Here is a 24,746-nt window from a genome sequence, read left to right on the forward strand (position 1 = left end):
CCTGTATCAGGGTTACGAGCTCCACGAACGTTTTCATTGTCGTCTTCTCTGGGACTAGCAAGTCCCTGACAAAGCCATGAACGGTGGGCCCATAACTGCTGAGCAGGATGGCTCAGCGCTTATAAGCCAGCGAGGTCGGTGTGTTTCCAGTCCGGTCGTTCGAGATGAAGTAGTGTTCTAGCCTTTTCACAAAGTCATCCCAATTTTCTCTGTCGGCGAATTGTTGAAAGTTGCTCAGGTTGGCCATTTTTCGCGTGGAATTCATATTCTTGTTGCCAATTGTGGTGTTTGCAGGCACTTTAGTAATGACTCCACGAGGTAAGGTATTGCACTTGAACTGTTGTGACCTTAGTTCATTTATTGCAGCTCCTGAATGAGGTTACAGTAAGGTGGACCTCCTTTTATATCTGTTACCTACAGTGTACAGGTGACCTCTAGGTCTCCACCTGTTGCACCCTCTGGTGGTACAGGCATATTGTATACAGTGTAAAGATACATCCTGGACGCTCCTGGACACCATCAGTGGAGTGGGTGATGAGGTATCGGGACAAGTAACAGCACTCTCACGAGAAATGGGAACACTGTCCGGGAACATGAAGGAGGGAATGTTGCAGGTAGTTGAGACACTGTCAGGGCACATGAGGAAGGGAATGTCAGAGTTAGCTGCTGCAATAAGGGAACATACCTGGACCCCGCGGCCATTGACAGTATCAACTGCCACTCCCACTCAAATCCCCAGAACAGCCTCTGAAGAGGCCTAAACCGGCCCTTCCACATTACCGCCTGCCCACGCCCCCCCATCAAGTACACATTACCCAAGATGCTCGAAAGAATAAGCATAGTACCAACCCGAGAAGCCGCCTGCGGGCAGGGGTGGAGTCACCAAGACCAAGCACAGCGGGCGGTTTTAGAATAAGGTGGAGGAGAGATGCATGCAGCCTTTCTTTGCTGCTGTTGTTGTAGTTGTTATTATTATTGTGACTGCTGCAACTGTTATCAAACTAAAAGTTTTTTGTAAGTGATGAAAATTTACAAGTTTAAAAGTTTGTAAGTGATCTTAAAATTTTTAAATGATCTTAACTGAAAATTTTGATACAAGAATATTTTTACTGAAGTTAAGTACAAACAAGTGTTAAACTTTTGAATAAAATATATTTTAAATTAAAATTGAATCATTTCCATTATTTGTTCCATTAACACAACATTACGGAACAGGTCCAACAGTAAACAAGAATAGTTGCCACTGAGCCTTCAGGCAGCAAAGCGTTCACGGATGAGCTGATGGCGCAATCATTAAAGGGGCACGACGGCCCGCCTTCCTCCACTGTCGTGCTCCGGGTTCAGGTAGTTGCATGGCTTCCTCATCCTCCTCCTCCTCATCATCTGCATCTTCCTCCTCATCATCAGCCACTCTCACCTCAGGTGGGCCTTCTACTACCAGCTGTTGCTGCTCCATGATGGCTAAATTGTGCAGCACACAACAGTGAACTGACCGACAATCTCAGGATAGTATTGCAAGTAGCCTCAGGAATGGTCCAGGCATCATTTCATTATTCGTCAGCTAAAAGTCCGGGCCAAAATTCACGGTCAGAGGCGTACCTCCAGAAAACGCCTCCAACTCGAAAAAAGTACGAATCTATTTGCTGGCTCCCGGGCTTTGGACTGTTCTGGTCCTGGACCTGCAGACGAACGCCTGCGCAAAGGCCCATGGATCCCAGGGACCCAGGCGGTTCGGAAGCGTCCCTGGGATCACGTGAGCCAGGTCAACCAATTAGAAAAGGAGATTCCTCATTTACAAACGGAATCCCCATAAGCTTATGAGAAATCCACAAATAAATATTCCCATGTTCAAAATGAATTAAAATTCCCTTTAATTAAACATTTAAAATTAAAATTTTTGAAAAATAATTTTAAACATTTTAATTCCGGCCAAAATTTACATAAATGAACTTTAAATGTTTTTGTTTGTTTTAATCATTTTTAAAATTTTAATTTAACATTTATTTTAACCCTTGCGCTGGTAAAAGCATGCCCTATGCCTGCTCTTACCAGACATAAGGATTTTGTGAGCATTTGTTGGTCAACTCCGCACCAGAGAAAGTTTTTTGCGGTGCGTGCGGTGATCTGTCAAGTCAAACCTTGGCACATCGCAAGTTCCGGGTTTTCATGCATACTGAGGACTAACGGCAGCGTATGCTGTGTGCACACCGTCATCGGCCCTGCAAAATCGGGGCCACTATCTTCCAATTCTGGTAAGTTTTGGATCTGCTCTAGATATTCTCTTGCGATCAGCATCACCATAATCATATCCTGCGTCCCTTACTGCCCAATAAGAACATAAGGATTAGGAGCAGGAGCAGGCCATGCGGCCCTTCGAGCCTGCTCCGTCATTCAATAAGATCATGGCAGATCTTCGACCTCAACTCCACCTCCCTCCCAATCTCCATAATCCCTTGATTCCCCTCGAGTCTTAAAATCTATCTATCTCAGCTTTAAATAGACTCAACGATTCAGCATCCACAGCCCTATGGGATAGAGTGTTCACCCCCCTCTGAGTAAAGAAATTCCTCCTCATCTCAGTCTTAAATAGTCGATCCTTTATTCTGAATCTATGCCCCCTAGTTCTAGATTCTCCAGCCAGGGGAAACAACCTCTCAGCATCTACCCTGTTAATCCCCCTCAGATTCTTATATATTTCAATAAGATCACCTAACCAGTGATTTTTAACGGTTTAGCTTAACTTCCTTGCTTTTGTACTCTATGCCTCTATTAATAAGCCAAGGATCCCATATGAATCCAGCAATCGTAATAAGGAAACCCCATTGTTATATGAATTGGATATTTGAATCTCACGTGCAGCCACATACATTTCTCCAATCGTCCGAAAGACGGATTGATTAACACTTTAGAGAGATGAGGTTCAATGTAGATCAACAAACTGGTTTTATTTTGCAATTGCAAATGGACTGAGTAGAGTAACATCAATAGCAAATTTCACCATGCTTTGACATAGTTCAACATTGCTCATCATAAGAAACTAATAAAAAATGCTACACAACTCTTAACGTATTAAATATCACTTTTCTAGTCATCCTCCCCCTCCCTCCCGATCCTGACAGGCTCTACCTTAAGGTGGAGTAGCACCCATCTCTTCCTCAACAGACCTACTTAGACCTGAACTGTAGATTGTATGCTTCTGTGCTTTGGTTCCTATCTGGACAGGAAACCACAGGCATGACCTCTGACCCCCTCAAAGCTCACATTGTCCATAGATTGGCCAGTAGGGCTGCCATTTAAATCAGCTACTGCCTCCTGGCCAAACAACCTCATGCTGAATTTAGCACTTCCCCAACACATTCATGTTTGAATGCCTAGGGAAGTGTTGGAATGTAATAATAACCCACCAACATTCCAGTTAATTACAATAATCGTTTCAAGTGTTAGCTTATTAGCTTTTGGGAGAGCTCATAAACATTCCTATCCCTTCTGTCCCAATGGCTCCAGCCTGCCTTCCTCTGTCAAGGAAAAGAAAAGGAATCCTTGCAGATTAACCTTTAGAATCCTGAACCTGCTCACCCATCACCCCTGTGCTCGCTGACCTACCTTGGCTTCCGGTTAAGCAACACCTCGATTTCAGAATTCTCATCCTATTTTCAAATCCCTCCACGACCTCATGCCTCCCTATCCCTATAATCTCCTGCAGCCCCACAACGCCTCCGCTATGTCTGCGCTCCTCTCATTCTGTCCTCTTGAGCATCCCGGATTCTAATCGCTCAACCATTGGTGGCCGTGCCTTCTGTTGCCTAGGCCCCAAGCTCTGGCATTCCTTCCCTAAACCTCTTCGCCTCTCTACCTCTCTTTCCTCCTTCAAGACATTCCTTAAAACCTTTCGCTTTGAGCAAGCTTTTGGTCACCTGCCCTAATTTCTCCTTATGTGGCAAATTTTTGTCCTTTAATACTCCTGTGAAGCACCTTGGGATGTGTCACTACGTTAAAGATGCTTTATAAATACAAGTTGGTGTTGTTGAATTTGACCTCCTATTAAAAACATATTGGCCTGGATTTTGCTGTTCGAATAACAGTGAGGCGGTCAGCTCTCACCATTATTACTGAGTAAAACTGACAGCAGCTTCTAGCGACCGTGCACACGCAGTTAAACATGGAAGCTGCAGTCAGTGATACCCTGCTCCTCCACAGGCTGCGCTGTTGTAGTCCTTGCCAATGGAATCTGCAGAGAAATCAACGTTATGGCATGAACATGGGCTAATGGCCCACTTGTTCCACACTAAAGACACATTCAAAAGTTAGAGCTTGTAGAATTTGGAGTAACTCCATTTTTAACGGTGTAATAAGTGATAATTACTGCTGAACAACTTCTCTGGGACTGAATTTTAATTTTATAAGTGTGGAGCCTCATTCCCTCAAGAAAATTAATGTTGCTGATGTTTAAAAACATTCAAATGTATTTGTTTTTGTGCTTTTTTTTTAAGATTCTCCCTTAATCCCATGTGTATGCCCCAATCTTTGTTTCACTTACTATGCAATAATTTAAATGTAATTTTACTTCCTGCTTTGCCGTTTGTGAGGAATCTTCAATCTGATTGAACAGACTCCCTGTTGCTTGCCAGCTCACAGGCACCACAGATATCCTGTAGAGGGTGCTGAATTCAAACCTACACTGGAAATCGGTGCTGAGAAGCCTGCTCAGAGTCTGTGGGCATCTGTACTCAAGGTGAATGGCAAAAGCCATTCCTTTGCTGCTCACAGCAAAATCCAGGTCATTATAGAATAAATCAAACCACCTTTCTGGGCCAAATCGGTGAAAATCCCAAATTGTGAAAAATTACAGATACTGATTTTTTTTTTTTAAATGATTTATATTCGTAGATAATAAATATAATACAACATTTCCCATAATATTTAGTAGATTATTGCAAAACTCATACATCCATAATCATTTTCTGCACATGAGGTAAATAATTCAATGATTGGTAATTTGCCTTTCCAGTCACCCTCTCGTTTTCTGCTTCTGTATAACCGGGCATCAAAGTTACTGCCAATTCAAATATAACAACCATTTTATTGCAATAGAGTACAGATTCCACCCCACATTCTCCTGAGATTGCCATGGTTGGGAATTCCAGGGCTAAAACCAAGAGAACACAGTAAAATAGGCTTTGGGAACATTTTAAAATATGAGCTGACTAGTTTGGCTACTACATTCCTTTGATAGTGATTTTAATCAAATAAATTGTAGCGAAAAGTAGGTTTGGCAGAACTGAAGTTGCATTGTGCCTGAACCTGCGCACCCCATGGGCGTACGAAGTGCGCATGCGCTAGTGGGGACCTCGTAAGAAATGCATGCCCCTAAACCCGGCACTTGCGATCTGCCAAAAAATTATTTTGACAGATCACACACGTGAAGGAAAAGGGCCTTCCAGGGCGGAGAGTAGCCCAACTCCTGCCCAACAAATTGTCCTTCAAATTCTTACGCTGGTAGCGTAAGAGTTTTAAAAAATAGAAAAATAAAATGTTATCTCTCATTTATATATTAAAAACCCTGTCCATTAGGTAAGTTTATTTTTAGTCCTGTTAAAACATATATAAAAACAATTTTTAAAGCATTTTTGTATAAAATATTTAATTAAATTGCATTTTAATTCATTTTAAATATGTCATGTGTTTTTTTAATTTATTTTCAGTGTGTGTGTGTGTTTTTGGTAAGTATTCCCATTAATACTTATTGCACCTCCGTACATACAGAATTACTATAAGCATGAATGGGGATCCCCTACTCTGATAGGTTGGGCCGGCTCACGTGATCCCAGTCATGCGTATGAAACCCGTACGATCCTGGGATACGCGGGCCCCGACGCTGGCCTTCGCGTACAGCCTCAGGACCGCAAGTCGCCAAACCTCCGGGACCACCAGGTACTTTCGTGGAAATAATTGCAGTCGGAGGCATCTGCCCACGGGAAGCCTCCGACCGCAAATTCTGGGCCATTGTTATTCTCATGGAGTTACAGCAAACGATTTTAGAGGAGAAAATGTACCAGAGTACACCAATCTAACCTTTGGTGGAAATGCTGCAAGTATTAAAAGCAAATTGTATACAACAGAAGACACATACTTTGATTCCTGCACTTCTGCATTTTAGCACAGCATCTGGCACACTGGAGCGGGGAGGGTCGATCATAGACAGGAGGCCGATGAAGCATAAGTCAGAGATCGGAAAGTTCTTGTTGTCCGCGTCAAATATGTACAAATCTGGATATTTCTCTTTTGACAAATATTGATGACAAAATCCTGAAAGAATTCAAAATCGACAGTCAAAAACTCTCAAAATGCAATTGATATTAAAGAATTCACATCAAAATCGAGCTGGTCGAACGGGGAAGCTGAACAAAATGAAAAGAAAACACTTTGGTCGGTTTGCAAAATATTTAAAACTACATTAAGAAATTTGCTGAGATTTGGCAGCAAGGTCAAAAAATCACAAATTAAATTTAGTGCACGAAAAACGTAAATTAATCCAGATTTGTGCTGAAAGTAGCAAAGGCGGCTCGTTAGACCCGACCAAATCTACTCTGGGAGTTCTGCTAATGAGATCCCTCGGAAAATGAGGTGTAAAGTGTTCATTTCCACTTGAGTCTGTCTAAAACCCACCAATAGCTAGTCTGGCTGTGAGAATGCCAAAGCGGAAAATCTAGGTTACTGTTGTGGTCGCTGTACCTATAAAGGTATATAGAGCCAATGGAAAAGACTCCGTTTCAGACATAATTTTTCATATTAAGAGTTACATTATTTTTATTCATTCAAGGAATGTGAGCGTCGCTGGCAAGGCCAGCATTTATTGTCCATCCCTAATTGCCCTCGAGAGGGTGGTGGTGAGCCACCTTCTTGAACCGCTGCAGTCCGTGTGGTGAAGGTACTCCCACAGTGGTTGATGCTGGGTGGTCCGTCCGGTTTTATTCTTATTTTTGTAGCAGTTTTTTACAACTGAGCGGATTGCTGGGCAGTTAAGAGTCAACCACATTGCTGTGGGTCTGGAATCACATATAGGCCAGACCGAGTAAGGGCGGCAGATTTCCTTCCCTAAAGGACATTAGTGAACCAGATGGGTTTTTATGACAATCCGATAGTTTCATGGTCACCATTACTGACACTACTTATGAAGAGGCTATCATCTAGTGAAATAAGTGTTAGTTCTGACAATAGGTCATCGACCTGAAGCTTTAACTGTTTTTCTTTCTCCACAGATGCTGCCTGACCTGCTGGGTATTTCCAGCATTTTCTGCTTTTAATTTTCAGATTTTCAGCATCCGCAGTATTTAGCTTGTGTCTTAGTTGAATTAATGCATTCAAAAGAAAGAGGATAAATTCTAAATCTTGGCATGAAATGGAAACACTGGGATAGGAACAAAAATTAAAAACACTAAAACAGTCTCGGACTAGGCCCTGGATGAGCTGAATGTTTTATTCTGACTATTGTTACACAGATTCATTAAGATAATTATTGTCTTCTAGGGTTGGTGATAAAATCCCAGTTAAAATACTTGGGCTGGATTTTTGGTTTTCGGTGAAAACGTTAGTGATAAGTGAAAATTACCGTTTTTGCTGCGTTAACGATTTTAGGCCAAACTTTCGGCCTTTGGGGTCTGCGGCAGGGGTGCATCGGAAAGGGAGACATTGCACAAGCATTCGCGGGGCAAAACGCGAACCTCGCCAACTTTAGTGCGGGGTCGTTTGTGCTGCGAGAGAAGCCTTGGGAGGGGGAAGAAAAAGTTCAAAAAAACATTCAAACAACATTACCAAGACCCATAAGCTACCAAATCGCTGAAAAAAATTAAAAATAAGAACTTTAATTTACCTTTTTTGCAGGTTTTCTAACTTACCGCTGCTGGCAGGGCTGCACTGACAGGTTTTACCTGTCGCTGTTCTGGGCGCGGCATACGGGTCGGTAGATTGCCGAAACTCGAACGGTAACGCCAATCCGCATCGTTACACGTCCGGCGCAGCTCTCCCCAGCAGTAACACTCATCGCCGCTGCAAGCAATGAGCTGAGGATCCCGCCCGGGCTTTGCGATCGGATTTTCGTTGCGGAGAGTCAAAACCGAAAATCCGGCCCATTTTTTGTTCAAATTAAATACTCTAAAGAGCAGTGCACGTTGTAGTCCTCTTACCTAGAACTCTCTCACCCAGCATTCCAAGTTCAATATAAGCGGATTGGATGATATCTATCTCTTCATCGCTCAATGGAACCTCTCTGCCCTGGAGCATTATGGTGGAACAAGACTCCAAGATGCGCTCTGGTGCCCCCTTCATTACCAAGAGGAGACGTTTATCATATGGATTGTTGGTCTTGTGAATGGACAGCTAAAAATAAAGTCGCATTTGTTAAACATGTACATTAATGGTTTTATTTTAATCAAAGGAGGAAAGATGTAGTGATAGTATTTTATGTACCTTCATCCTTCTAGTTAGAGTCAAAAAAAAATACGAGGGAGAAATTGGACCCTGCTGCTCCTGTTGTTTGGTCGCAGAGAAAGGGACAAGAAGCCCCAATTTCATGGTGCTGTTTCCTATGCCCCGGGGGCGCCTGAAATACGTCTGCCCCCAAATTGGGATGGATGATTTTTCAAATGTCCCCAGTAGCTGCCTAAAACAGGCATTAAGACACTTACATTATATAAGTGAGAGGCTTAACAACTAGTTGTAAGATCCCTCTCCTGAATTAGACTTCAGTGAGGTGCTGGGCCTGCTCCACTCTGGTTTCTTCAGCAGTCGCTGCGGTGAGGCAGTGGCCAGCAACAAAAAAAGTAAATAAACTTATTTTTTTTAAAAGAAAGACTTGCATTTCTATAGCGCCTTTCATGACAACTGTTATGTTCATAATAAAGCAATGCAACGGAGTACTGTAGACATGAGTAAGTCTGACCTTAGATCCTTTATTCAAACTCCAGAGTGTTTGTACAGCATGGGAGGCCTGCTTATATACAGTGCTCCCAAGGGATGCTGGGATCCCTTGGGACTCCAACAGGTATGCCCTCTGGTGGTGGCATGATACAGGTTGTGTAGGGTTGCATACATAACAACAACCAGTCGCCCCAAAGTGCTTTGCAGCCAATGAAGTACTTTTTGAAGTGTAGTCACTGTTATAATGTAGGAAAGGCGGCAGCCAATCTGTGAACAGCTAGCTCCCACAAACAGCAATATGATAATGACCAGGCAATGTGTTTTTTTTATTATATTAATTACTGTCCAGGACACCGGGGATAACTCCCCTGCTCTTCTTCGAAATAATGCAATGGGATCTTTTATGTGCACCTGTGAGAACAGATGGGGCCTCGGTTTAACACCTCATCGAAGGTTTAATATAGAGCCAGGAGGAGCAACTGCCAGCCATTGGCTGATTCCCCTTCACACTGTCCTTTGGCAACCACCCCCACCGCCCCATGCACCCCCCCACCCCACACCCGCAGACTGACCCGATGGCAGCTGTTAGCGAGGAAAGTGGCCATAAATTGATCTCTTCGGAAAGTATTGAGATAATGCCCGAGGCCCAATTTAGGATGAACCACAGGTCAACCGAGCACAATTGGTTATGCTTTTGAAAACAGGCCATAACCAATCTCTACCCTTATTATCTCTACCTTTATAGTGTAAATTACATTTTTTTTTATATTATTAAACCTGGAAACCAAGCATTTTATTTTTCAAACGCCACCAAGCTTGCCACTGAATATTTTAGTGCCTGATGTCTTGTGATCATCGCCCTGGTGACAAGAATTACTTCTTCATGACGCCCATGGTTGCTGTCATCTCTGTGGCAAGTTTGAGATTCAATATGACATGTCTCCAGAAAGCTGCCTTTATATAGATCAGATTAAAAGACTTCAGAATTTTGGGCATAAGTGAGTTACGTGGGTAAGTACAGCACGCCAAAAGACTCCTCGATCTTTTATGGCCATCCATAAAACCCTCCACCTGAACAAATCTCCGCCCACAAAACTGGCCATGTCCCCAAATCTCAAATGTGACTACCTTCCCATTGTACTTGTTCAGAGGGTGGCTTCATATTGAAGCTAGATTTTCAGGACCAGCAGGAAAGAAAGTCGTTCCTCTGCAATTTCTTCAGCTTTTAAAAAAAATTATCCTCACTGAGAACAACTTTATATTTTCTGTTTCTTTTAATGCATTTTCATACCATCAGAAGAAGTCACATGCTAGCAGGTTCTTATACATGTTGTGTCAGATGTACATGAATGATGGTTAAATAAGTTGAAACTTACATTTTCATACATAAAAAAATAATATATGGTATGGGTTCAATGCTTTCCTTGGACCCCGATTGATTACACTGATTTATACCCTATTTTGAGATTTGGCGTATTCTAATGAGATTGGGAGTTTACTTGGGCATAAGTTGACATCACCAAAATGGTCGCGATATTGTATGCAATTTCGGGTTGCGTCCACAGAGGGAATGCCAGTACTTCATTGGCTGTGAAGAATTCTGATTCACAGATTGTGAAAGGCACTATATAAATTAAAGTTTCTTCTTTCTTTCGTTCTTAACAACTAACGGTGGTCAGAAAAACGGGTCAGAGATGTACTTCAATCCTATTACTGATCTGTGACATCCCTGTATTTATGAGCAATTCTGACAGAGACCTGGAAATTTAACAAAATCATACTCTCCTGTTAAAATTGTACCGTACCTGAAACTTATTGGTAGAATTGAATGGTATCTCAAATATTTTTAAATTCTCATTTCTGAATTCCATCACATTACCAAAAACAGTTTCAGAGAACTTCAGAAGAGCATTTTCTGAGGCATCTCCAACCACCTCTCTCTGTGTACACAAAAAGCAAAATATCATTTTGAGTAAACCAACGCTTCTTCAAAGAAAGGTCATCAAATTTTATGGCAAAGATACATTAACAGATCATTGTGCTGGGGCAACAATTCAGTCCTGTCCACCACTGGCTTATGCTTTTATTGCTGGCATTGAAGACGCTTTCTTGAAGCTTTAAACTGCTAATGAGTCATAAAGCCACATTTAGTGGGAGATAGATGTGGCAAATAGCACACTTAGAATGCTGAACTGTACTGCTAAATCAGTAAAGTGCAAGCCAGAAGAGGTCATGCTGAAACTTTCCAGTCCATTGTACTGTGTCCAAGCCACAAGATAAAACATCTGTGCCTCAGCAGTGATGCAGTCATTGAGCAACCAAAGAATTGAGCTATGATGAAAGACTGAAGAAATTGGGGCTCTTTAGCCTTGAACGAAGGTGACTGAGAAAGAACTTTGTCAAAGTATATAAGATATTAAACTGTATACAAAAACAGTAAACGGAGTGAGTTACTGAAGATAAGGTATAACAGTAGGACAAGGGGACGTAGGCTATAATTAGTGAGAAATTAATTTAGGATCTATGTCTGAAAAGCACATTACACAAAAAAATGATCAACATTTGGGAATGTTCTACCAGGTAGGGAAACGGAGCTGAAAATCTGAGATGCAGTTGGATTATGAGATTGTACGTTGTTTCCCTACGTTCGTGAGGTAAACGGTGTGACATCCTTTACCTGTACTTAGCTTGTAATTTTGTGTGACGCCCCCCCCCCCCCCGCCTCTACTCTTCCACCCACATTTGACTTTCACTCTACTCGAATTAACCAGATATCCATGTTTGATGGATCTATCAGCCCACAGAGAAGCCGGTGCTATGTTTCCACGATAAAGTGATGTTCTCTGCTTTAATCGCATGTCTACATTTTTACTAACAGGAGAACATTACCCCGCAGTGAAGATTTTGAAGACCCTGTAACTGTGATTTTAAATTAGAAAAGACCACCCTAATGTATTAAACATTCTTAATACTAAAAAATATATTATTCAATGAATTAGTTTAAAAAAAAAAATCACATTTTCAATTTAAATGTCAAATGACTGCTGGCGGTCGGGTGCTTTCCAAGGGCTTAGTGTCCATCAAGCACAAAGTTTCTGAGTCATTAGGAATGATCTAAATGTTTGCCATTTAATGCATCCTTTACCTCACCCAGCTCCTTGCATTTTTGATTTCCTTCCTCTCCATGTGCCTGCAATTTCCCCTCTACATCTCTGACATTTCCCTCTCATCAGCAAGCTCCATTCATTCCCATAGCTTCAGCAATGGAGCTTTGTTGTTACCACCTCATGTCTGATTGACGCTAAAAAAAAAGCCAGCTAATAAATTAGGTAAAAAGTTTCTTGGAAAAAAATAGTTCACTCAGCCGTACCTTCATGATTAGGACATCCTGCTGCCCTGCTTTGAATTCTGCTCGATTACAGAGTGCTATAACCTTAGCCAGAGCGGTCCACGTTTGTGATGTTTGGTCGAAGCTCTGAGCTGCGAATGAATACAATAAGCTACTTGTACATCAGTGATTCTTTCGAGTTTTACATTCACTTATGGTGGTACAGCAGAAGAACAAATTACGCAAACTGCAACTATTCCAAACTACTGAGGAACCCTAACTAGAGATGTGCCCTTGGTGTACATGCTACACATTTACACCCCACTCAATGCTGAGTTGCTCACACTGGGAGACGACTCCAATATCAGAAGAAAGAAAACAGACTAAGAAAAATGACAGTTGCTAGTCTGAATGTATTCAGCCAGCCTCAGCTTTTTAGAGTATTAAAAAAAAGAAACATCTTGCATTTATATAGCGCCTTTCATGACCTCAGGCAATTTACTTTTTAAGTGTAGTATTAGGCAGTCCCTCGTATCGAGGATGACCCACTTCCACACCAAAAAGGGATGAGTTCACAGGTGTTTCAATGAGGGACCTGACATTCTTGGTCCCAAACTATATACTGAAGGGTGGAAGATGCCTGTGCATGGATTTTTTTAACGTGTGGTGGCCATTGCACACCAGCCACCACACGGGCTTGATAGAGCTAGGTCTTGATCCAGTGGCAAGGGTTAACCAAGACGACTGGAAACCAGCTCTGCTGCACGCACCTAGTGCACACACATATCGCAGTGCGGGCTGGCCCGTGCTGCCCCTGGGCCCTCGGCTCTTCTGGGCCCCAAACTCTTGCCTCTCCTGGGCCCCAATCGTGTCGCTCCACGATCACTCGCCGCTCCTGCACCCAACCCCGCCGCTCCTGCTGTACCTGCCCACGCTCCAATCAGCGACCTGGACCTTGCTGACGTCCAATCCAGTCGCCTTCTTCACAGCCGTCGCTCTCCAGCACGCGCTGTACCTTGAAGTGGCAGCCCCATTTATTTAGCATCTTTAACATGACAAAATGTCCCACGATGCTTTGCAAGAGAGAGAGAGAAATTGGAAACCGATTAAGAATTGGGAGGAAAGTTGGCAGAGATAGTCAAAGGCAAGGTTGAAAAGATAGATTTTGAGGAGCCTTTTGAAGGTGGGGAGCTGGGTCTGGGATGACTGAAGGTACTGGAGTGGTGGAGTAGAGAGACTGAGAGACAGCTGCACAGACAGTGAATCTGCTACACTACAATGGATATTGGTGTCAGTACTGGACTGTACTGGTCAGTACGGCGGCAGTCGGGAGCAGTGTAGAGGAGGTGCGTGGAGAGGCCTATAAAAGACACAGCAGGGAGTCCGGGGCCCAGCGTCGGTGGCAGTCAGGAGCAGCGTCAAGGAGGTGCGAGGAGAGGCCTATAAAAGGCTGCGAGGTCGGGCGGTGCGTCGCTGAGTCGGGAGCAGCGTCGAGGAGGTGCGTGGAGAGGCGAGCCGGTGCAGCTACAGGGAGAAGGCAAAAAAGAAGTAGAAAGAAACAGAAAGGTGACGTCACAGCCAAGGGGGTAAGTGATTGGCTGGATTGGTGAGTAGTTTTTCTTTTTTCTCTTCTATCACAGTGAGTAAACTTTAACATTGTTGTTGCCAATTTAAGTGTATCTAAGGGTTAAGTCATGGCAGGAGAGCTCGGTCACATGATATGCTCCTCCTGTACCATGTGGGAACTCAGGGACACTTCCGGTGTCCCTGACGACTACGTGTGCGGGAAGTGTGTCCGCCTCCAGCTCCTGACGGTGCGCGTTGCGGAATTGGAGTTGAGGGTGGATTCACTCTGGAGCATCCACGATGCTGAGAATGACGTGAGTAGCACATGTAGCGAGCTGGTCTTACCACAGATGAAGGGTCCCCAGCCAGCTACGGAATGGAAGACCAGCAGGAAGAGCAGTGCAAGGAAGGTAGTGCAGAGGTCCCCTGCAGTCATCCCCCTGCAAAACAGATACACCGTTTTGAGTACTGTTGAGGGGGATGACTCATCAGGGGAGGGCAGAGCAGCCAAGTTCATGGCACCGTGACTGGCTCTGCTGCACAGGAGGGCAGGAAAAAGAGTGGGAGAGCGATAGTGATAGGGGATTCGATTGTAAGGGGAATAGATAGGCGTTTCTGCGGCCGCAACCGAGACCCCAGGATGGTATGTTGCCTCCCTGGTGCAAGGGTCAAGAATGTCTCGGAGCGGGTGCAGGACATTCTGAAAAGGGAAGGTGAACAGCCAGTTGTCGTGGTGCACATTGGTACCAACGATATCGGTTAAAAAAAGGGATGAGGTCCTACAAGACGAATTTAAGGAGCTAGGAGCTAAATTAAAACGTAGGACCTCAAAAGCAGTAATCTCAGGATTGCTACCAGAGCCACGTGCTAGTCAGAGTAGGAATCGCAGGATAGCGCAGATGAATAAGTGGCTTGAGCAGTGGTGCAGCAGGGAGGGATTCAAATTCCTGGGGCTTTGGAACCGGTTCTGGGGGAGGTGGGACCAGTACAAACCGGACGGTCTGCACCTAGGCAGGACCGGAACCAATGTCCTAGGGGGAGTGTTTGCTCGTGCTGTTGGGGAAGAGTTAAACTAATATGGCAGGGGGATGGGAACCAATGCAGGGAGACAGAGGGAAACAAAAAGGAGACAAAAGCAAAAGACAGAAAGGAGATGAGTAAAAGTGGAGGGCAGAGAAACCCAAGGCAAAAAACAAAAAGGGCCACTGAATATAAAGGGGCTGCAGGAGGGGTCAAAACTAAAAATCATGGTTTAAAAACTAGTATTAAAATACTCTACCAAAACGCACGCAGCATTCGAAATAAAGTAAATGAGTTAACGGCACAAATCATTACAAATGGGTATGATTTGGTGGCCATTTCAGGGTGGCCAAGACTGGGAATTAAACATACAGGGGTATCTGACGATTCGGAAAGATAGACAAGAAGGGAAAGGAGGTGGGGTAGCTCTGTTAATAAAGGATGATGTCAGGGCAGTTGTGAGAGACGATATTGGCTCCAATGAACAAAATGTTGAATCATTGTGGGTGGAGATTAGAGATATTAAGGGGAAACAGTCACTGGTGGGTGTAGTTTATAGGCCCCCAAATAATAACTTCACGGTGGGGAGGGCAATAATCAAGGGAATAATGGAGGTATGTGAAAAAGGAATGGCAGTAATCATGGGGGATTTTAACCTACATATCGATTGATAAAATCAAATCGCACGGGGTAGCCTGGAGGAGGAATTCATAGAATGCATACGGGATTGTTTCTTAGAGCAGTATGTTACAGAACCGATAAGGGAGCAAGCTATCTTAGATCTGGTCCTGTGTAATGAGGGAGGAATAATAAACGATCTCCTAATAAAAGATCCTCTCGGAATGAGTGATCACAGTATGGTTGAATTTGTAATACAGATTGAGGATGAGGAAATAGTGTCTCAAACGAGCGTACTATGCTTAAACAAAGGGGCTATAGTGGGATGAGGGCAGAGTTGCTAAAGTAGACTGGAAACACAGACTAAACGGTGGCACAATTGAGGAACAGTGGAGGACTTTTAAGGAGCTCTTTCATAGTGCTCAACAAAAATATATTCCAGTGAAAAAGAAGGGCGGTAAGAGAAGGGATAACCAGCCGTGGATAACCAAGGAAATAAAGGAGAGTATCAAATTAAAAACCAATGCGTATAAGGTGGCCAAGGTTAGTGGGAAAATAGAAGATTGGGAAAATTTTAAACGACAGCAAAGAATGACTAAGAAAGCAATAAAGAAAAGAAAGATAGATTACGAAGGTAAATTTGCGCAAAACTTAAAAACGGATAGTAAACGCTTTTACAGATATATAAAACGGAAAAGAGTGACTAAAGTAAATGTTGGTCCCTTAGAAGATGAGAAGGGGGATTTAATAATGGGAAATATGGAAATGGCTGAGACCTTAAACAATTATTTTGCTTCGGTCTTCACAGTGGAAGACACAAAAACCATGCCAAAAATTGCTGGTCACAGGAATGTGGGAAGGGAGGAACTTGAGACAATCGCTATCACTAGGGGGGTAGTGCTGGGCAGGCTAATGGGACTCAAGCTAGACAAGTCCCCTGGTCCTGATGAAATGCATCCCAGGGTATTAAAAGAGATGGCAGAAGTTATAGCAGATGCATTCGTTATAATCTACCAAAATTCTCTGGACTCTGGGGAGGTACCAGCGGATTGGAAAGCAGCTAATGTAACGCCTCTGTTTAAAAAAGGGGGCAGACAAAAGGAAGGTAACTATAGGCCAGTTAGTTTAACATCTGTAGTGGGGAAAATGCTTGAAACTATCATTAAGGAAGAAATAGCGGGACATCTAGATAGGAATAGTGCAATCAAGCAGACGCAACATGGATTCATGAAAGGGAAATCGTGTTTAACTAATTTACTGGAATTCTTTGAGGATATAACGAGCATGGTGGATAGAGGTGTACCGATGGATGTGGTGTATTTAGATTTTCAAAAGGCATTCGATAAGGTGCCACACAAAAGGTTACTGCAGAAGATAAGCGTACGCGAAATCAGAGGAAATGTATTAGCATGGATAGAGAATTGGCTGGCTAACAGAAAGCAGAGAGTCGGGATAAATGGGTCCTTTTCGGGTTGGAAATCGGTGGTTAGTGGTGTGCCACAGGGATCGGTGCTGGGACCACAACTGTTTACAATATACATAGATGACCTGGAAGAGGGGACAGAGTGTAGTGTATCAAAATTTGCAAATTAGTGGGAAAGCGGGTTGTGTAGAGGACACAGAAAGGCTGCAAAGAGATTTAGATAGGTTAAGCGAATGGGCTAATGTTTGGCAGATGGCATACAATGTCGGAAAGTGTGAGGTCACCCACCTTGGGATAAAAAACAGTAAAAGGGAATATTATTTGAATGGGGAGAAATTACAACATGCTGCGGTGCAGAGAGACCTGGGGGTCCTTGTGCATGAATCCCAAAAAGTTAGTTTGCAGGTGCAGCAGGTAATCAGGAAGGCGAATGGAATGTTGGCCTTCATTGCGAGAGGGATGGAATACAAAAGCAGGGAGGTCCTTCTGCAACTGTATAGGGTATTGGTGAGGCCGCACCTGGAGTACTGCGTGCAGTTTTGGTCACCTTACTTCAGGAAGGATATACTAGCTTTGGAGGGGGTACAGAGACGATTCACGAGGCTGATTCCGGAGATGAGGGGGTTACCTTATGATGATAGATTGAGTAGACTGGGTCTTTACTCGTTGGAGTTCAGAAGAATGAGGGGGGCTCTTATGGAAACATTTAAAATAATGAAAGGGATAGACAAGATAGAGGCAGAGAGGTTGTTTCCACTGGTCGGGGAGACTAGAACTAGGGGGCACAACCTCAAAATACGGGGGAGCCAATTTAAAACCGAGTTGAGTAGGAATTTCTTCTCACAGAGGGTTGTGAATCTGTGGAATTCTCTGCCCAAGGAAGCAGTTGAGGCTAGCTCATTGAATGTATTCAAGTCACAGATAGATAGATTTTTAACCAATAAGGCAATGAAGGGTTACGGGGAGCGGGCGGGTAAGTGGAGCTGAGTCCACGGCCAGATCAGCCATGATGCCATGATCTTGTTGAATGGCGGAGCAGGCTCGAGGGGCTAGATGGCCTACTCCTGTTCCTAATTCTTATGTTCTTATGTTCTTATGTACTCCACTTGCTCTTCAGGGGCTGGGAATGACCAGCAAAGGCAGGAAAAGACTATTCGTGATGTAATAAATGAAAAGTTATTCCATAGAATAAATTCTGGGGATAGGCGGCGGTTAATTTTAGTGACACTGATAAACACATTTGCACTAAACTCCTTGTCTGTGCTACTTTAACAGTTGCAAATAAGCGAGTTAATGACTGCATTAAGATAACAACACAAACACATTACCCAGTACACTAAAAATAGTGTACGCTGGAAAATTAAATCCTCTTTATGTTTGAAATAAATCAGAGTTCAAACAGTTATCCTAGTAAAAAGCGACAACACAAGAGATCGAAATGACTGCACATATTCTTTGGCCAATTGTTTGTCAGCTATTTACTCAAAAAGAATGGTAAGCCAAAAATACATAATGGCCCGTAATTTGTGGTCAGCGGTGAACCACTGGCCCCGAAGTAAACTTTCTATAAAAGGTCTCGCGATTTCTGTGGCGAGAAGTTCAGCTTTTCCGACGTGCATCTGAGATCAGCGTAAGTTAATGGGGAATCCCTAACGCGAGCTGCCGTGACAACAACAAGCTGACTAAGCAGCCAATCAGAATGCAGAATTCTCACAGGCCGAGAACCAGGAAGTGAACACACGCCTTTGATTCTAACTTTTTAAATATGTTATACAGAACAAAACAAAGATCGGGGCTCTCTCATGGAGAAAAGGTAAATCTGAAATAAAAGTGAACAAACTTTAACAAAAATAGAAAAAAAATATTTTTAAAGATTTTTCACAATGTTAATTTTTAATAAAATTCATTAATTTGACACTCCACAAAATTAAAATTAGTTTTTCAGGGCTATAAGATTTGTTTAACTGTTAAAATCCCAGTTACACTTAATCCAAAATGGTCTAGCTTTTAATGGGGTATTTAACAGCGATTTTACCGTGGAAGAGCCCATGGTTTTCGTCGGTTTTACTGATTTGACAGATTACACAGATTGCCGGCTGTGGGCAGGAGCCACAATGCAGCCAGTGTCGGATTAGTGAATGACTGACCACAACTTCAGGATTTCCGCATTAGGATGCGCAGCACAACATCCTGAAGCTGTGGTCGGTTTCAAAGGGGCAAATTCCTGGCCAATAACTGCAACTCTTCTCTGATCTAAAGTTAGGATGTTGGATCAGAATCGGTGTCATTAGGACAATATAGGCACAGATTCAGTCACATGTTTCCAGTACCTGACTGTTCCTCACTGGTATCTGCTGTGTAGTTTCGATTATCAAACCACAAGTGTGCTACAGTCATTCGATTCTGGGTAAGTGTTCCTGTTTTATCAGAGCAGATTACAGATGTGGAGCCCAGAGTCTCGACAGCCTCCAAGTTCTTTACCAGGCAGTTCTTCTTGGCCATTCTTTTGGCAGTCAGGGTGAGACTAACCTGTGAACACAAGGACAAAGGTGAACATATATTTTTGATTGCAAGGTCATATCAATGTGTGATAGAGATTTGAAACCATGTCATTAAATCATTCTAAATATATTTACTGTCAGCCGTGGCTCAGTGGGTAGCACTCTTGCCTCTGGGTCAGAAGGTTGTGGGCTCAAGTCCCACAGGGACTTGAGCACATAAACCTTGGCTGACACTCCAGTGCCAAGGAAGTGCTGCACTGTCGCAGGTGCCGTCTTTCGGATAAGATGTTGAATCAAGGCCTCGTCTGCTCTCTCAAGGTGGACGTAAAAGATCCCATGGCACTATTTCAAAGAAGAGCAGGGGAGTGCTCCCTCAAGTGGATGTAAAAAATCTAATGGCACTATTTCGAAGAAGAGTAGGGGAGTTATCCCCAGTGTCCTGGCTAATATTTATCCCGCAAACCACATCACTAAAACAGATTATCTGGTCATTACCGCATTGCTGTTTGTGGGAGCTTACTGTGTGCAAATTGGCTGCCGCATTACTCACATTACTACAGAGACTATACAGCAAAAGTACTTCATTGGCTGCAAAGCGCTTTGGGACGTCTGGTGGTTGTGAAAGTCGCTATAGAAATGCAAGTTTCTTTCTTTCAAATAACAACTGATTCTAATTGGATGAAATGTAATAACTAAAGAAGAATATTACATTTTCAGGGAAAGCATTATCACATTGATGAAATAAACATACCAGGAATTCCGAAATTACAGCTGGGGTTAGTTAATTCATGGCTCTGAAATTCCACACTATGCTCTTTTAGCAGCAATAAGAATCTGAGACGAACACATTGTATTCCACAATTACATTTCAGAGCCCAGCATTTCAAAAGTTGCAAAATGTACCAACTCTGAAAACGTTTGACATGGATGAGGCTCTTCACCTCATGCTCCATCTCCTTCAAATTTCCTGGACAAATTACCCTCTCAGAGGACCGACTAAAGCTAATGTTAGCCCACACTGCATTGAGGCTCCAATGATGGATTGGCCCCTTTATCAAGGACGTGGCTGTGGCCAAGGCCTGAGAGGCTGAGGCTACTCTGGTGGGGTCAGTGCTGGACAGCATGGTAACCACTGGGATAGATTCAAGGCCCCTATATTGCAGCTTGTCGGCAAAGGACGTGCATGCTTCCTCATCAGGATTCTAGGACTGGTATGTGATACCTGCCCATTAATTCAATCCGTCTGCCTCGGGCAAAAGCTCCTATTGTGGTTGTCAAGGCAACTGTAAATCACTAACCACAAACAAATAACGGAAATGTGGGCAAGTTGGTAAGCACGTGGCAGGATACATGGATTATTACTCACGAGCAGAGGTTTTTTAAATTATTGATAATAAATTCAGAATAATCACTTAATTTGGTTCAGTTATGATACTGCTGGGGGAGGGGGTGATTTCGAACTGCTATCGTCCATTCTTCACCGAGAAATGGCTGACTGGCAAAGGAAAATCTGCTGGGCTGATTCACTTTGCAGGCAGATCTTTAAATGGGCGCTCAAAATGGATGGGAGGGGGAGCTGTTTAAATATGCAAATCAGAGTCCGACATCGCCTGCAGGACCCTAACCCAATTTTAATGTGCAAATGGGCAGAGCATGCTCCGAGTGTGCTCGTCCCATGTCAGTTGTACAGGGCATTGAGTGGCCGAATCAACAGTCTTCAAAGGGACCATTTGGAGGCCACTCAGGGAAGTTATAGTTTTGATTTTTCCGATTTTTGTTGAGCCAGAGGCATCACTTCTCCTGGCCCCCGCAAAAATGTTTTGTCCCACCATCGGCCCGTCTTACCCCACCCACCCAGGATCCACTTTCCTTCCCCTCTCCCTACAAGCCCTACATGCCAGCGCACCATCGGAAACCGTTGAACTGGCGCCCATTTTGTGCCAAAGTTAAAATCCCCACCACCTCACTACCATCCCGTGATCTTTTCCCCCCCCCCCCCCAGAGCTTCAAGTGCCATAGGTAATAAAGTTCCAAAAGGCCCGAGGGAGACAAAGAGCGAGGCCGTGTATGGATGCGTTGAACTTACGGTCAGGGTGGCCAGGAGGCCTTCAGGCACGTTAGCAACAATGATGCCAATCAGGAAGATGATGGAATCCAGTAACTTGTACCCCAGAGACAGCGCAATGATGAAAAAGATTACTCCGACAGTCACAGCTAATCCAGTGACAATATGGACAAAGTGTTCGATCTCGATAGCAATGGGAGTCTTCTCATTTTGTACGCCTAAAGCAAGAGATGCAATTCCTCCAATGGCAGTTTGATCTCCTGTTTTGATCACCATGCCAGTAGCGGTGCCTTTGGAAATCAAAGAAAACATTTTTTTTTTTTACTATCAGGTGCATTTTTGGGACGATATCTTTGGTTGCAATTTGGCCTCGATTTTAATCCCCCCGTGATAGGTGAGGGTCGGGGGTGAGTGGGGGGGCGAAAATATCATGATCGGGCAACCCGACCCCATTCCCACCCTTTTAAATATTAAAATTGAGCCATGGACACAGCTCCCACAAAAGGCAGACTGGGGCCTAATTAACATACTAAAGTCACGGTCTGCTGATATCTTCGGCGCTGGGACTTAAATTTAATAAAGGCCCACGTATCCCAGGGGCACATGTGGATCGCAAACATCCCTGGGATCACATGCGTCAGCCCAACCAATCAAAAAGGGGGATCCCCATCATGCTTACGGGGAATCCGTTTCCTTATGGAATCCCCATAAGCATAATAGGAATCCCCTAATAAACACATTTTCACCCCGCTTAAATAAAAAGAATTCATCACATGTTCAAAATTTATTAAAATACGATTTAATTAAACATTTAAAACAAAAATTAAATTTTTATAAAATAAATGTAAACATTTGCAAAGGGGCCAAAAATAACTGAAACTAATTTTAAAAGTTTTAATAATTATTTTAATATTTAAACCCCAACATTGGTAAAAGGCGGCCTGCTTTTACCAGAGTTTTGTGGGCAGTAGTTGGGCAAAAAGTCCAACCCAGTGCCAGCGAATGTCCTTTTCCTGTGGATTCGTACGACCTGCCAAGCAGAAACTTCCAGGTTTCCGCGCATGTGCATCGCATACGGAAACCCGGAACTTGCAGGGCATTCATGCAGTCATAAGTTCCAGAAAATCCGGGCCATTATAATTTTGATCAATCTCAGCTGTGGGGTCACTTTCCAATGAACAGCCGACATTCATTCACTCTGCAGGCGCACACAAGAAGAATGCCACTTGGGCAAAGTAATGTTAAGGCCATTGGAATCGTATCCCAGTGTGATTAGCGACTTCAGCTGCACAGGGGAAAGTTGGGAAAAGTATACGAAAGAAACAAACATCAAAGCGCATTTATTTCTAGCTGTTGCCTACCTTCAAGACAGGTGGTGGAGTAGAACCCAATGTTCTTTGTTTCAAGTGGGTTCTCGTGTGTATATTCAGCGGAGCGAGATTGTGGTTCAGACTCACCGGTCAGGCTGGAGTTATCCACCTTCCAAGAGGCAACAAATCAATGATATCTTAATCAGAATTACATTCAAATTTGTATTTTCTAGTAAAATAATCTGGATTATTTAAAATTAATGTTAAATATTATTTTAAATAAAATTGACCTGGAATGCACTGCCTGAAAGGGTGGTGGAAGCAGATTCAATAGTAATTTTCAAAAGGGAATTTGATCGTGACTTAAATACGAAAAATGTGCAGGGCTATGGGGGGAATGAGCGAGGGAGTGGGACTAGTTGGTAGCTCTTTCACAGAGCCAGCACAGGCATGATGTGATGAATCTCCACCTTCTGTGCTGTGTAATCCTATAAAATGTCAGTGCAGGTCTTAAAAATGATATAGTACAGTAGTTAAGAAATGTGTGCCTTGAAATTTAGACTTTTCTTTCCCTTCAAAGAATTTTCTGCTGAACAGAATTAATTTGTGTTGATTGTCACTGTTGAAATAGCAGGGAAGGTGGGAAAATTCCACATGGGAAGCTAGGGAAAAATAAGACTAACTATCTGGGCTACTCTTGCACAGCATTTGATAGCTGATGATAACTAGCTGGGTGCGGATTGGCTGATTATCTTCTCAACCAGAGAACGATTGATAGCATTGGGGAAACTGAAGAACAAAGAAATACAACTGAAAATGTATGTTAAAGGTAAACATATGTTCTATATTAAAGGTAGCAAAAGTCAGCAAAAAAAGTATTTTTCAGCCATCTGAAATGTAGGAGGTGTCCATATTGAAATAAATTAGTTTCAAAGATAGTATTGTACTCTCTTTAAGTGCCGGACTACCTGTTAATCTACAATAATAGATGTTCTACCTTGCAACCCTGGGAAGAAAGGAGTCGGAGGTCTGCTGGAATTCGATCACCACCTTTAATCTCCACAATGTCACCAACAACCAGTTTATCTGCTGTAATCAGTTGCTTCTCACCATCTCTAATAACTAGGGCTTGCTGGAATAAAACATTCAACATTGTAACTAAGTTAATTCCACCAGATTTTATTGTTCTAACTGTAACCGTTTTTCACTTCTGTGCAGATTTAAAATGCATTGTGTTAGATGTTGGTTCAGGACCGAAACAGGACCGAGATGAGTATCGAAGTTCCCCTCCAAGTCGCATACTATCCTTTTTCAAAAAGTTGTCATTCGTTCTATGGGATGTGGGCATTGCTGGCATGTCCGCCATTTATGGACCATCCCGAGTTGTCCTGAGAAGGTGGTGGGGGCCTTCTCCTTGAACTTCTAGTAGCAGTTGTGCGACAACTGAGAAGCTTACTCAGCAACTTTAGTGAGAATTAAGAGTCAACCACCTTGTTGTGGGACTGGAGTCACATATAGGCCAGACCAAGTAAAGGTCGGCAGGTTTCCTTCCCTGGAAGGGCATTTGTGAACCAGTTGGGTATTTAATGACAGTCCGACAGCTTCGTGGTCACTGTTACTGTGGTCAGCTTTTTACTTCTAGGTTCTTGTTCTCAAACTGCCAAAGATACCATCAATAACTAATTCATAAATGACATCGCACACCTGGGCAACCATCTTCTGGAAGCTCGCCATGATATTGGAACTCTTCGCTTCTTGGTAGTAGGCAAAGCAGCCGGTGAGGATGACAACTCCAGCAAGTACAACACCTAAATACAACTGAGAACACAAAACTGTTACCCAACAGTATTCCAGTTTCATGGAACTAAAGGTTTGATTTTACTCGTTCTTTCTCTGCTAAATATATTAGAAATTTAATTAAATCAAATTGTGGTTTTTATTTTAAGTCCGAATGCTTTGATGTTTCCATTCCCCCCGCCCCCATCTTGATCCACTCAGC

At 43.2% G+C, this 24,746-nt stretch overlaps 1 protein-coding gene across 1 annotated transcript in view; it reads right to left on the minus strand.

Moving 5' to 3' along the window:
- Positions 1-24,532, minus strand: part of LOC139276413 (potassium-transporting ATPase alpha chain 2-like) — a 65,631-nt gene extending 41,099 nt beyond the window's left edge. The window contains exons 1-9 of the mRNA XM_070894369.1: positions 24,452-24,532; positions 23,745-23,879; positions 22,799-22,916; positions 21,459-21,727; positions 19,202-19,400; positions 12,287-12,396; positions 10,722-10,856; positions 8,184-8,376; positions 6,131-6,306 (exon numbers count right to left, since the gene is read on the minus strand). Coding sequence (XP_070750470.1) covers positions 6,131-6,306; positions 8,184-8,376; positions 10,722-10,856; positions 12,287-12,396; positions 19,202-19,400; positions 21,459-21,727; positions 22,799-22,916; positions 23,745-23,879; positions 24,452-24,481 — 1,365 coding nt within the window. The 5' untranslated portion in view covers positions 24,482-24,532. The remainder of the gene's footprint in view (positions 1-6,130; positions 6,307-8,183; positions 8,377-10,721; positions 10,857-12,286; positions 12,397-19,201; positions 19,401-21,458; positions 21,728-22,798; positions 22,917-23,744; positions 23,880-24,451) is intronic.
- Positions 24,533-24,746: the final 214 nt, after the last annotated feature.

The sequence above is a fragment of the Pristiophorus japonicus genome, chromosome 11, assembly GCF_044704955.1.
Source record: "Pristiophorus japonicus isolate sPriJap1 chromosome 11, sPriJap1.hap1, whole genome shotgun sequence".
Taxonomy (NCBI): domain Eukaryota; kingdom Metazoa; phylum Chordata; class Chondrichthyes; family Pristiophoridae; genus Pristiophorus; species Pristiophorus japonicus.